Genomic DNA, 16,276 nt, shown 5'->3' with positions numbered 1-16,276 from the left:
CTTTCTTTGCATTTTTTTATCTTTTTTTTTTCTTTCATATTTTTACTTATAAGACAAAAAATATATACCATTGGCCAAAAATATTTATTATTATTATTATTATTATTATTATTATTATTATTATTATACATGTGTAATAATATATTTATAATTTATCATATTGGTTTAATATTTTATATTATTTATGCGTTATATTAAAATTTATTTTTGTAATATTATATTATAATTTCTATTATAAGGTTGATATTTTTATACTAAAAAATAATTTAAAATGTATACAAATATATTATTTTAAAATAGTAACCTTTTATAGTGAATAAAGATAGAGACCAGAGGTATATACTTTATCCCGAACGAGGACAAAAGTGGATACAAATTAATTATAATTCAATTAACTAACTTTATTTTTACTTTAAAATTTATAAAAAAAAATTATTTAGAATTCGTATAAAATAGATATAAATAATTCATAAAAAACTATTTTGTTGTTTAATATTTATATTATAAGGTTGAGATTTTTATACAAAAATTAATTTAAATTTAATTTAAAATATCTAAAAAAATATTGTTTTAAATTAGTAACAATTTTTAGTTGATAGAGATGGAGCCAGATAGATATACTCGACCCCAAATAATAGAGATGGGCTTACCAAATTTTATAATCTACACTAAAATTACTTTAAATTCAATTAGTTAGCAAAAGAAATTATATTCCATTAATATTTGTCTAACATTATTAGGAGTGAAATCATGTTTGATTTTCTCCGTCCATAAAATTTTATGAGCAAACAACGATCACACATTATGAGGGGAGATTAGTCCTTGAGCTAATGAGTTAGGGAACACCAACCCGTAGTCTTTGATCCAGAAAAGAAAAACATATAATAAAATTTTTAAAATTAATTTATTAAACATATTTTTATGATAAAATTGTTTTAATTTACTTATTCAATAATATCATAAATTAATTACTTTAAATTTTTTTATAAAGTAAACCAAAAAATTATTCATGAGAAACAATCGTATTTAACACCATTACGAATGACAACTTTTTTTTCGGTGAGTATAAACACAATTATATTTCAAAGACTCTACAATATATCGTTTACTATTACAAAATAGTTTATTGACTTAATACATGTAAATTATATTTATTAATATTTATATAATAATATTAATTGTTTTTTCATAAATATATTATACATATATCAAAATTAATTTAACAAAATATTTTTATGTTTTAAATCAATTACTAAATAATATCATGAATTAAATTAGTTTTAATTTCTTTACGATAAATACTATAAGTATCATTTAAGTGACATAATCTTACTTACACCATAGGCAAAATGATTATGGACTTTAAATTTTTTTGTGAGTATTTAACATAGGTACTTATTAAAGATTTCACTATACTTATTTATGAATCACGTTTAATTTTTTAAAGAAAAAGAATACTTCAAAAACGTATAAAATAGCTTTTATATATATATATATATATATATATATATATATATATATATATATATATATATATATTGATAAATAATATTTAAATTATGTGGTTGGAATTTTTATACTGAAAAATTAATTTAAATCTATTTAGGTAATATTTCTATTACATAATAGTTTTTGACTTTGTCTAAAAAAAATTTATATACTAAAATTTTATTGATTAATATTTATATAACAATGTTAAACTTTTTATATAAATATATTTTAAATATATTTAAATTAATTTCTGAAATATATTAATAAAAATACATTTAAATTATTTAAATAACTTGATTATCTTAATTCAAATTATGTTTTATTACCTTTATTATTTTTTGTTTTTTTCTGGATTGAAGTGTGACTTTTTATTTTGTTGATCATTTCAGTACTAAATTAATTATGATAATTAAATAAGAAATATATACAACACCATAATCCAACATGCTCGTAGTATTGCCATTGGTTCAAAAAAAATTTATACATGGTGAAATTAAATATAATCCTCTTGTTAAATAAATTATTTTTCATTCATGTGAACATAACAACACCTTATACCAATTAGGTTAACCCCTTTAGGGCCTTTGGGTCATATATGTTCTCTATTTAAATACTTTCTCCCATTCTTTTTGTTTGTCTCGTTAAAAATATTTAATTTTATAATTTGATGTATTTCGAACAAACGTGAAAACGAGAATCAGCTCAGAGAATAAGTCGAAGTATATTTTTTCACACAGAAAGAAAATAATATTAAACACATACAACAACAAATCTTAAGTAGGTTCTAATTAATAAAATATAATTTATTGTTTTAGATTAAAATAATACTTTATTGTAAGTAATTATGGTTTCAATATTTTGTATCTAATTACATTAAATTTTCATTTTAAATTATAAAAAAAATATAAACGGTAATATTATAAAATTAATAATTTTTTATATACAACATAGTTACAAAATAATCAAATCCTTTTACCATTCAATATTTTAAAATTAAAAAAATGAAATTCAAAAAAGTTAAATCTTTTTTAAGTTTATATATTTAATAAATTTTCCATAGAATTTTATAATATATTACCTTAATTACAAATTTTACCACTGAACTTTGATTATTTCACAAATTTTAGTTCTAAACTTTTATTTTTACAAATATTATCATCCAACTATTTAATTTTTACGAATTTTACGATTCCACTAATCTTATGTTTAATGTGTATAGGAAAATGATGGACCATGCATGAGTTGGAGCCTGGCTGTCACGTTGGAATACTAAAAATTATAAATTACAATTATTTTTTTATAAAAGAATAAACAAACAATGAAAAATATAATTTAAAAAACTAAAAATTATAAATTTTAATTATTTTGTTTTTTAAACCTAGAAATGTGTGTCTGAATTTGGAACAGAAACATTTGCAGTAAAAAACTGGACAACATAAAAGTTGGAATAGTTCATTGACAAATACTTGGGCACCAACTCATTCACAGGACATCATTATTTTGTTAGACATTATAAACATAACATTAGTGAAAGGGTAAAATTTGCAAAAATTAAATAGTTAGATGGTAAAATTTGTAAAAATAAAAATTCAACAGTAAAATTCTCAAAATAACCAAAGTTCAATGAAAAAGTCTGCAATTAAGTCATATATATTTTAAATAAAATTAAAAATGTGTGAGACTCTAAATATTTTTTTTCTTCTTCAATACTTTCTCAATCTTTCTAGTATTTTGGAACTTGATTAACTACAAATATTTATCCTAATAAAAATATTTAATTTTATAAATAGATGTATTTTAAACATGTGTCAAAATGGGAATAATTTGATAAATATTTGGGTGTGAACTCATTCACAGCACTTCATTATTTCATTAGACATTGAACAGAAGATTAGTGGAATGGTAAAGTTTGCAAAAATTAATTAGTTATATGATAAAATTTGTAAAAATAAAAATTCGGTGATAAAATTTTCAAAATAACCAAAGTTCAATAAAAAAAAAATGTGCAATTAAGTCATATATATTTTAAATAAAATAAAAATATGCGTGAGACTCTAAATATATTTCTTCTTCTTCAATACTTTTAGTATTTTGGGAACTTGATTAACTACAAATATTTTTCGTAATAAAAATATTTAATTTTATAAATAGATGTATTTCAAATATGTGTCAAAATGGAAATAATTTGTTCGAATGCACGGAAATCTATATACATGCCAAATTGGCTGAATGCTACCATAGAATTGGAGGACTAGTTCAATATGTTATGTGAAGTCAAACTCAATCTTCATTTTGTTTGAATCAAGTATCATTCAAGATATTATTCCTATAAATATTTAACACATTTGCATATTAAATAGTCAATAATTTATTTATTTTGATCCATGAATGTGTAAAGTATTAATAAATTTGTATCCAAAAAATGAAAATTTAAATTTTAGTTTATGAAAGTAAAAAAGTGAGATAAATCTATCAATTTATTAACTTTCATTCGTTATCATTAACGAAAGAGTTTATATGACACATTTAAATATGGATTTGTCAGCACTTTTGGATGAAAATAACTATTTATCTAAATTATAAATTAAATTTTATCTTTTCCCTTTTTTTTAATCATTGCAAGTATAACATTCTAATAAACACTTAAAAAATAGGAAAACAAATATAAGTTAAAACAAACACAATAATAAACATAATATTAATTAATAAACATGATCTATTGAAATTTTTAATGTGACAACATTAGGGAGTGACAAAATCAAGTTGAGTCTCATTTTTTTATAAGAATTAACTTAATGACTGTGTATTTTCGTTTGAGTTTCATATTTTGGGTAAGGTACTGTCAAAATAGAAATTTCAGACCAACAAAGAGATTATGTTTATTATTTTTTGTTCTAACTTATACTTACTTTCCTATTTTTTTTTCGGTGCTTATTGTAATGTTATGCTTGCAGCGATTAAAAAAGGTAAAAAGATGAAGATTAAATTATATTTTGGATAAATAATCATTTTCGTCCTTAAATATGTAAAACACTGACAAATTTGTCACTAATTGTGTCAGATAGACTTTTCATTAATAGTAACAGACAAAAGTTAACAAATAAATAGATTTATTACATTTTTTTTTCACTTTTGGAAACTAAAATTTGAATTTTCATTCTAAAGAAACGGATTTATTAGTCTTTTACACATCTTGAGACAAAAGGGAACTATCTACCATTTATTTTACTTTAAATTCCAAAAAATAATTTTAAATAATTTCATAGACAATTTTTTAATAATATTTCTATTACATAATCAGAATACTCATACTAAAAATTTGTTTAAACCTAATTATTTATTATATATTTACAAAATAATATTTTAACTTTATGTTTAATAAATTCATATACGAAATTTTTGTTGATTAATATTTATATAATAATGTTAATTTTATTTTTACATAAGTATGTAATAAATATATTAAAATTATAAAATAATTTTAAATTATTTACTCAATAATATTATAAATTAATTTAGTTTTACTTGACATCATTTTGGAGAAAATATTGTGGGTGATAAAACTTTTTTCTCTGAATATTTAACAAAGATTCAATAATATTTTAAAATTACAAAATTAAATAAATTTAATAAAACATAAATCCTTTTTAAAGTTTTATACATGATCGACACTTATAATGTTTTATATATATATATATATATATATATATATATATATATATATATATATATAATTAAATAAGAAATCAAATACATGTTGTCTATTTAAACACTCTCTCATTCTTTTTGCTTGTCTCAATGAAAGTATTTAGTTTTACGAACATATATATTTGGAATAAGCATAAAAATGGGATATAACTCATGCAAATGTACGAAAGTATTTTTCTCATAGAACAAAAATAATATTAAACATATGTAATGAGGGACGGATCCAAAATTCTATTAAAGGGAGATTGGATTTTTTAAATTTTTTTTAAATGTCTAACTTTTAATATGTAAGATTTTTTAAAAAATATTTACTATTTTACACATAAAATTGAAACTATTTTTATTTTAAATGATAATAATTTTAATGTAATCATAACAAAAACTAATTTTATATTAGTTATCATATTAATCATTATCATAATAAAAACAAATAATTTTTTTTTTTATAATTACCAACATAAAAATACATATACGCATATGCATGTAAAATACTAGGGGGACCCTTGCCTACTCCCTCCGAATCCGTCACTGCACTTAACAACAAATCTTACCTGGGTGCCGATTAAGAGAATTTTATTTTTATTTTTGAGATTAAAATAATAATTTATTATAATTTATATTAGTTTCAAATTTTGTATCTAATTAAATTAATTTTACATTTTAAATTATTCAAAAAATGTTTATAAGCTGTAATATTATAATATCAGTAATTTTTATATACAACATAGTTACAAAATAATCAAATTATTTTATCATTTGATATTTTAAAATTAAAAAATAAATTTAACAAAGTTAAATCTTTTTTAGGTTTTTATATTTAATGAATTTTCATATAAATTTATAAATATATTAAATAAAATTAAAAATATATGTGAGACTCTAAATATATGTTTTTCGGCTTCAATACTCTTTCAATCTTTCTACTATTTTGGAGAACTTGATTAACTAAAAAGATTTAATTTTATAAATAGATATATTTAAAACATATATCAAAATAAAAATAACTCGTGCGAATGTACAAAAATTTATATATCAACCTTTAAATCGGGGGACAAGTTTAATATGTTTTGCGAAGTCAAACTAAATTTCCATCTACTATCTGTCGTTTGCATGATGATTTATGAATCTCATTATGTTCAATTAATTATCTATTCTTTGAACTCCGTCTATGACTGATGCTCTTTGGTATGATATCATATTTTCTAATACTTAAATTTACATCGTATTTATTCATATTCAAAACTCATGTTTACTATTATGCTCTTAATTTACAAAATATTTTATAAACCAAATCTTATACTATTTACACATTGATAAATACACGCAACCAATTGAGTGGTCTGTGAGTAAACATGGGTAATATGCTAATATATATTTGAATAAATAGTTAAATTTGTTATGGGAAGTGTGATAAAGTGACAATTTGATTTTTAAAAAATGAAAATAAAATTTTAGTATTTAAATATATAAAAATATAACAAATTAATCATGCTTTTTAAGTAATTTTGAAATATTTAAAAATTAATTTAATAAAAATTATATTTTTTGAGGATCAATTTATCATTAAATTATTTACAGGATTATTTTATCACACTTTTTATACATTTAAAAATTAAATTTAAATTTTTCATTTTTTAAAAACTAATTTATAAACACCTCATACTTTCATCTACAAATTTAACTATTTATCCTACTCCAAATTTATATATATATATATATATATATATATATATATATATATATATATATATATATATATTTTGAAGGAAAGAATCTCTCCCCAAAACGGTGCAGTTTGGGAAAGCCCATCATCAATAAATAACAAGGCCCTTTAGTTCATGGTCACTGCTCACTCACTTCCTCCTTTACTTTCTATTATTTTCTCTTCTCAAACAGAGTAACCTCTCCAATGTCCAATCCATCAAAGCAATTTATAACCAAGTCTTTCTCTACCCTATAATGAAGAAAGATCTATGCCACTACACCATCACCTCTTCTTAGAAGAAACTAAAATGGCACATCGTTACCCAAAACCCCTTCTAGACACCCTCTACTGCTTAGAAGATCACATTCATTGGGAGGAAGAAGAACAACAAGTAGACTATAATGAGTACAGTAACACAACAACCACAAACACTAATTCCTCCAATGTGGTCTTGTTAGAACACGACCTCTTCTGGGACCACGAGGAGCTACCTTCTCTTCTCGCCAAAGAACACCAAAACCAACTCTCGAATACTCTTCTCCAAAACAACCTCGTTTTAGCCTCATCTCGAGAAGAAGCAGTGGAGTGGATTCTGAAAGTAAATGCTCGTTATTCCTTTTCTACCCTCACTGCGGTTCTCGCTGTTAACTACCTCGATAGGTTCCTCTTCAGCTTCAGATTCCAAAACGACAACAACGACAACAACAACAACAACAATCCTTGGCTCACACAACTATCCGCAGTGGCTTGCCTCTCTCTCGCTGCCAAATTTGAAGAGACCCACGTGCCCCTTTTTATAGACCTCCAAGTATGTCACTCTAAAACTCTATTATATACATTGTTGTGACCATATTACTGATCAATGTGGAATCTTTGACACAAGTAAATGGATTTTGATCAATGGTTTGTATGTGTTGTTTATGTGGTGTTTGTGAAGGTGGAGGAGAGTAAGTACTTGTTTGAAGCGAAAACCGTTAAGAGAATGGAAATCTTGGTTCTTTCCACACTTGGGTGGAAGATGAACCCTGTAACACCTCTTTCATTTCTTGATTACATCACAAGGAAACTGGGGTTAAAGGGCTATCTCTGTTGGGAGTTTCTCAGAAGGTGTGAAACCGTTCTTCTCTCTGTCTTTGCAGGTAACTAGTACTTACCAGATCTTATGCTTTCTTCCTTGTTTTATTGTTCTTTCACATTATTGTTATTGCTGTCGTTTAATCTCTTATCTAACATTGCAGATTCTAGATTTATGGGTTATCTACCATCTGTGTTGGCTACTGCCACAGTGATGCGCGTGGTCAATACAGTGGAGCCTCGTCTAGGAGTGGAATACCAAGATCAGCTCTTGGGTATTCTTGGAATCGACAAGGTTGTTCGCGTTTTCTTGAATCAATGTGTTGTTCTAATTAAATCATGGAAAAGGAGCTGTTTAAACTTTTCATGTCTGAATAGTCAAAGACATAACAGCATCGACATGCTGCTTAACTCATTTATTGTGGGCCCTAGTAAAATTTAAGAACTTCAATAATTCCCTTTAATAGTTTCACAATTCTTAAAAATGGTTAACAATTGATACTTAAATAAATATCAGATTTATATTAGAGAGAAATACTAATAATGTATTTTATATAATTCTTATTTTTTATTTAATAAATCTTTCTTGGTTTTATAATTTTTAATAAATTTTAACTAATAATAATAAAATGCATGTAATAAAAGATGTATTGAATAATGGATTCCTAATACTATTATCTAAAAATTATCACGTCAATTACTCTAAGAATAAAATTATACAGGATGATGATATTTGAACACCTTATTTTTAACATTCTATTAACATCTTTTATTTTTGATTATTTTTTTCTTCCTATCACATGATACTATGTATGCTGAATAAGAGTATTTATTTGTTAATTAGCTAAATGTGGAATTGATATATATGTTGCAGGAGAAGGTGGAAGAATGCTACAATCTGATGATGGAGGTTGTGTCAGGGTACGATGAGGAAGGAAAACGAACCAAGTTGAAGAAACGCAAGTTAGAGTCGATTATTCCTTGTAGTAGCCAAAACGGCGTAATGGAAGGGTCGTTTAGCTGTGATAGTAGTTCGAATGAGTCTTGGGAGTTAGGTGCATCTTCTGTTTCATCCTCCAGCAAGAAGACTAGAACTCAAGATCAGCTTCTATTGAACCATTCAAACTCATCAGATTTTATAAGCATTCCTCGCTAGTTATTAATTCCAATTTTCACTTTCTCTGCCTCTTTCATCTTTAAATTAATTGTTTTTTTTTTGTGGAAAGAAACTTATATTTTATTCTCTATATATTTATAATATTTATAATAAAAGCTTAAATATGTTTTATCCTCATATTTTTTTTTTAATTTTGATTCCAATAAAATTAGTTTCTAGAAGTTTTGTTTTTTTTTAATTTTAATCTTAATAAGATATTTTATTTGTTGTTAGTTACCATAAGTTTACATTTTTCATTGTTTAAAAAATAGTTTATATTTTTCCAATTTTTATTCATATGAAAAATATACATGAAGAAATTAAAATCTTAAAAGAACGATTAAAATTTAAAAAACATGAACTTCCAAAGAATAAAATAATAAAAATTTACAAGAACAAAAATTTTTTTAAAAAAATATCTATAATAAATAACCACGTTCTTTGGGATGGGCAAGTTCAATAGCTCCAAAATCTAAATAGTGTCTTAGTTAAAAAATTGCGTATTTCCATTTACGAGTCATTAATACACCTTCCTCAGACCTGAGATGAGATGGATGGGAAGGATTTTGGACAGAGGTTGTTGGTACTTGGTACATAAAAAAGAGAATACGAGTGTATATCAATGAACTGAGCTACATATTTTATTTTAGAATAAATTATATTCAGAACACTCTTCTGAGATTTTTTAGATTGTAATGATTTTTTATATACATGCCAAAATAATAATTGAAAAGATAGAGATTCATATTGATTTTCTCAATTTACTTTGAATCATTTTAATAACCTTTTTTTTAAGAAAAAACAATTTTGCTTCATTTTATTTTAAGTAATATACCAATAAATGTCAAATACAAATATAATTAAGAATAGTAATGTTATTTTAAAATTCTAAAAAGACAAATGTAAATAATTTTCTTTTTGCAGAAAACTGAGACAATCTCTAATGCTTTCAATTTAAGATAATTTTTTTTTTTATAAATTGAGAGGATGAAGCTAGTGGCGAAAAAGGAAATTTCAACTTGGTTGATACCCCAAAGAAACTGCAACCATGCAACACTCCACTACTAGTATATTAGAAAGGAACAAATTAAAATAAGAATCAAAACAAAGTTGGGGGGGGACTAGACCAAAACCCAACAAAAAAGTAAGCAAAACCTACGACTAAGAAGATTGTCTATTTTCTAAGGAACTCCTCTTTGACAAAGGAAAGTATGGAGTCCAACCAAAAAGTTGTAGTCCTAGATGAAACACCAAAAGAAACAAGTTTGTATGCATAAGAATTAGCTTCTCTAAAGATATGAGAGAGAAAAAAAAAACTATATGTTTACAAAAAGACAAACAATTTTTCCATCTATATCTAACCTGCCAAGGAACAATAGAAGGTTTTTTGAAAGCATGAATCACCAAAGTAAAATCACACTCAAGCCAGGTGCGGTTCCAACCCTTCTCCTTAGTCATTTCAAGAGCAATAATAGCCCCAAAAATCTCAACAAAAAAAGCTTATTGAATACCAACATAATAAGAGAAGCATGCCAACACGCCACCAAGATGATTACGAAAAATACCTCCAGCAGCAGCATGCCCAGGAGAACCCCTCGCCAACCATCCATATTGCATTTAATAGTACCAAACAATGGAGGGATCCAAGACACTTTTTTTTTTAAAGAAATTTTTCGTGTCACATAACATGTTTCAATGAAAAAAAAAAAAGCAACCTTATTTTAGAATAAGAATTCCAACAAGCAACTAAGGTTAAAGATGCTCCAATTAAAAGTTAAGCTTGCAACAGTTTTTCTATTAATTGAAAATATAGTAATATTTGCTTCTTCTTTTTTTTACTCTTATCCCTAGATATTATTATTAAATTTACTAATAACTGCATAAATATCAATTTTTGAAGTATCTCTAAAAATAAAATTGTTTCCATATTATATTAATTAATTTCATATAATGAAAGAATAAACTTAGTATATAGGATGTACCAATAAATATAAAAGTGATTGTTAATAAAAAAAATTAATGGAGTGCAAAATATAGTTAAAATAAAAGGATAAAATATGTTTGGAATCCTATAAAATTTTAAAAATATTAATTTTTTCCTCATAAATTTTGTCATATTAATTTAGTCTATGTAAAAATAAAATATATTTTTATTGATCCTCACTTGTAGTTCTATGAAACGGTAATCTACCATAACTAACAAATTTATACATGCAATTTTGTTACAAATAAATTAAATAATTTATGACAGTTAAATTTCTCAAAATAAATTAAACAATTTCTGAAAACTAAAACTTCCAAAAAATTACAATTTTTCATCTCTTGTGTGATTTTCTCACACTTACTAGTAAGATCAAGGGGAAAAAAATGAAGTAACAATAACTTTTGGTGTTTTTTGAATGTACTTGAAAAGATAAAAAGAAAAAATAAATTTGTTAGTCATGTCATAGAATCGTTTAATAGAAGTAGTGCTGATGATTAATAAAATATGTTTTATTTTTATTGGAATTAAATTAACACAAAAAGATTTATGAGGACAAAATTAATACTTTTCAAAATTTTATATCAACTTCAAACATAATTTATTCTAATAAAAATGTGAAATTTAGGTGGATCTAGAATTTAAAAATCATGGCACTGTTTATACACATGCATGAACTAATTATTTTACCAACACATCTATGACTATAAGAGTGAAAATTAAACTAAATTTTTTAAGTAAAGTCTGGAGTTGAAATCTTATAAATCTTATAAATGAAAAAAATATAATTAATAAGAAAAATCAAACTAAAAATAATTAATTAATTTTTTTTGGTAAAAACCCATCATTAATAAAATTGAAAGCTACTTTGTACTAATTATAAAGGCACAAGTTTTATAAAATTAGCTTTTTTTATTACAACCAACAAGTTTATTTTATTTATTTACCTGTTTTCTTAATTTGTGTACGGAACCTAAAACCTCAATTGGTAAAAGAAATGAAGGAAAAAGCAACCAAAAAGGAAAGGTATTACAGCTGGATGGCTGATTGTACAGCTTGCTTTGTTACCACAATTTATGAATTATGATGCATCACATGAACTCTTCCTGCAAGAGTGCAAGGTCAACACTCCCGTTAATAGTCGATCCATTTAAATCTGATTTCAAAATGTATCATTGACCGACATGTTTCATACCTCCTTCGAAGACATATGAAAGCAATGCATGCATACATTTTCCACGTTATATTCTTTTTTGTCCACATTATGTGTTTTTTGTGGAAGATAATTTCATTTGAATTAAAAACATTAATAATTAACAATATAATGAAATTTGTTTAGCTATCGGCAATATTTGTTTTCATGTATAAATCTCAAATTTCAGATCATATTCATAAAGAATTAAATAAATATCACTTGAATCAAAATTTGAAATTGGGGGTCAAGAACAAATTTGTTTTCCACAAAAGTTTCAATAGTGCGCGTCTTATTTTGTATTAAAGAGTTTTCAATAAAGGTTTGAAAATCTCCTTTAAAATGAAAAAGAATAGTTCTTTTGAAAAAAAAAATCCAAAACTTGTTACCATTATCGCTTTAGCCTTTAGGTGGAGTGCTTTCCTAACATGCTAGATTTTTAAGAGGTAGATACTGAAGGCTGCAATAGTGCAATTTTCAACACAAAAAGTAAAAAAAGTTGAAAGACAATGATAGACTCGTATGGAAATTGCATAAAGGAGAACATAAGTAATAGGTTGCTTGTTTTTCTCTTTAGTTTGTGGACACTTGAATTGAATCTATTACCTTTCACCCTTTTGACCCCTTTAAGATCAAAGCCATAATGATTACGACAATATTGGAAGCAGTACTAGGTGCGGCGACCACTATACACCCCTAAATACAAAAAAAAAGTATCACGTTTTTTCCAGTCAAAGAGATATTCATCAACACCACCATAATGTTGGCATTTTTTTACGTTATTAGTTTATGTTCCTTAAGTCGGGTTTAGTATATTAACAGTTTGATTTTTACAGTACTATCTCCGTTTTTATATATAAAAAATAAATACCTAATTGTAGTAACCAGTAGTAGTAACATATTTTCAATTATGCATATGGCTGAAATAGGGCGATTCTTTGTTCCCCCCTCATTGTAGTTGAAGGTCTCAATAGCCTTATGAGAAAGGCAACTGAAGTTGAAAGATTTTCTTATATTATCGGTGCAAATTTTAAGGTGCTACCCACATTGTACTAGTGGCATTATCATGCTTAGAAGGACTAATGTTACAAAATTGAGCCATCAAAGCTCCTTTGAGGAGTTTTGAGTTGATTTCTGGTCTCAAGGTCAACTTTGTTACGAGTTGCCCCTATGGAGTTAATATTGAATATATTTTTTTTATCAATTATCTCATGCCTCTTGTGTTGTAATTCTAGTTGTCTTCCTTAATTTTATTTACTTCACATGATATAGTTGGGGGCAAACCTAATAAATTCTCTACCTTGCAACCAGTCATTAACTTTGGAGAGGAAAATTGTCCTCTTGGAAAGGAAAACATCTCTCTATGGCCTATGGGTGATAGTAATGTTCTCTTTAATTAATTCAGTGTTTTAAGCATTTCTCTCTATTATTTTTTTCCTTTTTAATTAGGATGTTTAAGGTCATAAGTCATTCATATTCTCATTAGTATTAAGAGATCCTTTTTGTGGGAGGTTCTAATGAACAAAGGAAAATTAGCTGGGTTAACTGATATTCAATCTAGTTTTCATGCTATCAAACACATACAATTTTTTATCTCTTCTATTTTTACTTTCTTCTCTATTTCTAGTTGATTTTTCATGCACACAATGAAGCATAAGTAATTAATCATTACAAATTCATTACAAAAATATCAGTAAATTTCAATTAATTAAAAATGAATTTTGTTAATTAATATTCTTAAAACTGTAAAAATACTGTTATAGGAGTAATAAAAAATGTGTCAAAAACAATGTCTAGTATTACTGGCATACGCCATTCAATAATGATTAGTACTAGACATCAACATTTCTCATGCTTATGGCTACTCAAAATTTATAAAGTCGGTCCAATAGAAAATAAGACTTAAAATAAAAAACTGAGAGAAACTTTGTCTAATTTTAAAAAAATAATAAAATATAAAACCTTTTAATTAATATGTGTGACTTGTTTTACTTTTAAAAAAATTAATAATAAATATTAATAAATCTGAAGTTTAATCTTTAATTATTTCATTTTTGGACCAAATCTGTAAAGTCTTTGAGTCATTCTTGCAATTACAAGTCACTATATAACAGCCTTTCCAATCAAATTCAGATTCTATGACCTGTCCCTCATACTAAATTAGTATTTACTACTCGCGCGTACATTGTTTTCTTTCTTTATTGGTTATTGTTGTTTTGATCTTCTTTCATGCGTTTCTTGAATCTTTGACACAAGTTAGAGGAGGACCCAAGAATCCAAGACTACTTCAAAATTCAAATGCCATGCTTCTACTTCCACTATTCAAATCCTCGGCATTTCACCGTACATATATAAATGCAACTAACAATACATAGGTGTATAGTGTGTTGGATAACACAAAAATCAATTCTAATCCTGTGTTGGATAACACAAAAATCAATTCTAATCCTCAAAATCCTTGTGGAGCTAGTAAAAAGTAAAAGTAACTATTTCTTGCTTTATCTTTCTCATGAAAAAATAATTAATTATTTCTCATCATGAATCTAATCCAAACACACTAGTAATATGATTGGATTTGAAGAAATTATTTATCATAAGAAGCTCCTCTTGAGTATAATTGAAAAACCCAGATCAGAATTTCAGATCATCATTTAAATAATTATACTATAGTATATAAAGGACTTAGACATTGAATTAATACCCAAAGAAATTAAGCAGAGGAAATGTAAGAGTAGGAGTATAAATTGGTTGGAACTTGGAATGGAAGTGGCCCCGTTCACAGGGATTTGAGATTGGAATCCGATTGAGAAGAGAATTGAAGGGACGGGGCAGTTTGATTAATCCATTAGCCAGAAGATACACATTCCTTGCGTGATTGTTATTATAGTGGAGGACCCCTCCCCTATCCTCTGATGGCAGTGCCATTGATACATTCAACTATAATACAAAAGGGAAATGATTCATATATGTACATTTCATTTTTTAGTGTAAGGGATGGAGAAAAAAAAAATAAAGAATTTTGCAAATGCAGTTGAGCTACTATGACAGGGTTGATCACATGCATGCGCGCAGGATGAATATGTGCAAGAAAATATATATTTCTTTCTATTTCATTTCATTAGATAAAAGAGACAATAAGTATGGATGAAAATCCTAATCATATAAAATTTAGTGTATCGTTTCAAAATGTTAGTAATAAACCAACAATGATTGGTTAATGAGGTTGAAGTTTGGACTTTTAAGCATGCATGTAGTTAGGAATTCAAATCCTAACAGGTGTGTATAAAGAAATTATTGTTAGAAGAATACAATTCATCTATGATTACATGTAGATTCTTCAAAGAAATTTCAAAATCTGGACGATCCACTAGAATATTCCTTTATAATCATATCTGCAGAAAACAAAAATGTTAATAATTGAAATAAAAATACTAAGTAACTTTTGTAATTTTATCCTAATCTTGACTTAAACAAATTAAAGGAGGAAGTCAAATTTGTTATTAATGGATTGTATAATTTATCTGACAGCATAGCTGGAATGGTGTCTGCATTATTGGGTGTCAAGTCACATACTTGTATGTAGTGAGAAACACTGGTGCTAGTCAGAAGGTGAAGACATTCTGTTCCCCGTCGACAGATTCAACCTTCTTCCAGCAACCATGATATGATACATGCATATAGAAATCTGGGAACAAATTATGAGACATTTATTTGGGCAATCAAGATTGAACTTGTACACGTGACCCACCCTCACACTTCTGTTTTTATATTTCTATTATGTGGAAGATAAATATTTATTGTTACATATTTAAAATTTTAAATAGATAAATATTTTGAATATATAATATATTATAATTAATAATTTTTTAATATATAAATTATGTTTTAGAATTATAATTAATAATTTAAATTATATTATAAGGTTGCTTTTTTTTTAATTATTAATAAATTTTGAAATGATTGAAATTT

The 16,276-nt window shown here is 25.4% G+C and overlaps 1 protein-coding gene across 1 annotated transcript; it reads left to right on the top strand.

Moving 5' to 3' along the window:
- The first annotated feature begins 7,006 nt into the window (after positions 1–7,006).
- On the top strand, positions 7,007–9,196 carry LOC114392733 (cyclin-D3-1-like). Its single transcript, XM_028353960.1, has 4 exons — positions 7,007–7,712; positions 7,842–8,043; positions 8,143–8,273; positions 8,853–9,196. The coding sequence occupies exons 1-4, from the start codon at positions 7,173–7,175 to the stop codon at positions 9,132–9,134; spliced, it is 1,155 nt and encodes a 384-aa protein (XP_028209761.1). The 5' UTR covers positions 7,007–7,172; the 3' UTR covers positions 9,135–9,196.
- Positions 9,197–16,276: the final 7,080 nt, after the last annotated feature.

This window comes from Glycine soja, chromosome 17, assembly GCF_004193775.1.
Source record: "Glycine soja cultivar W05 chromosome 17, ASM419377v2, whole genome shotgun sequence".
NCBI classification, from domain to species: domain Eukaryota; kingdom Viridiplantae; phylum Streptophyta; class Magnoliopsida; order Fabales; family Fabaceae; genus Glycine; species Glycine soja.
This window is presented reverse-complemented; position numbering and strand designations above follow the sequence as displayed.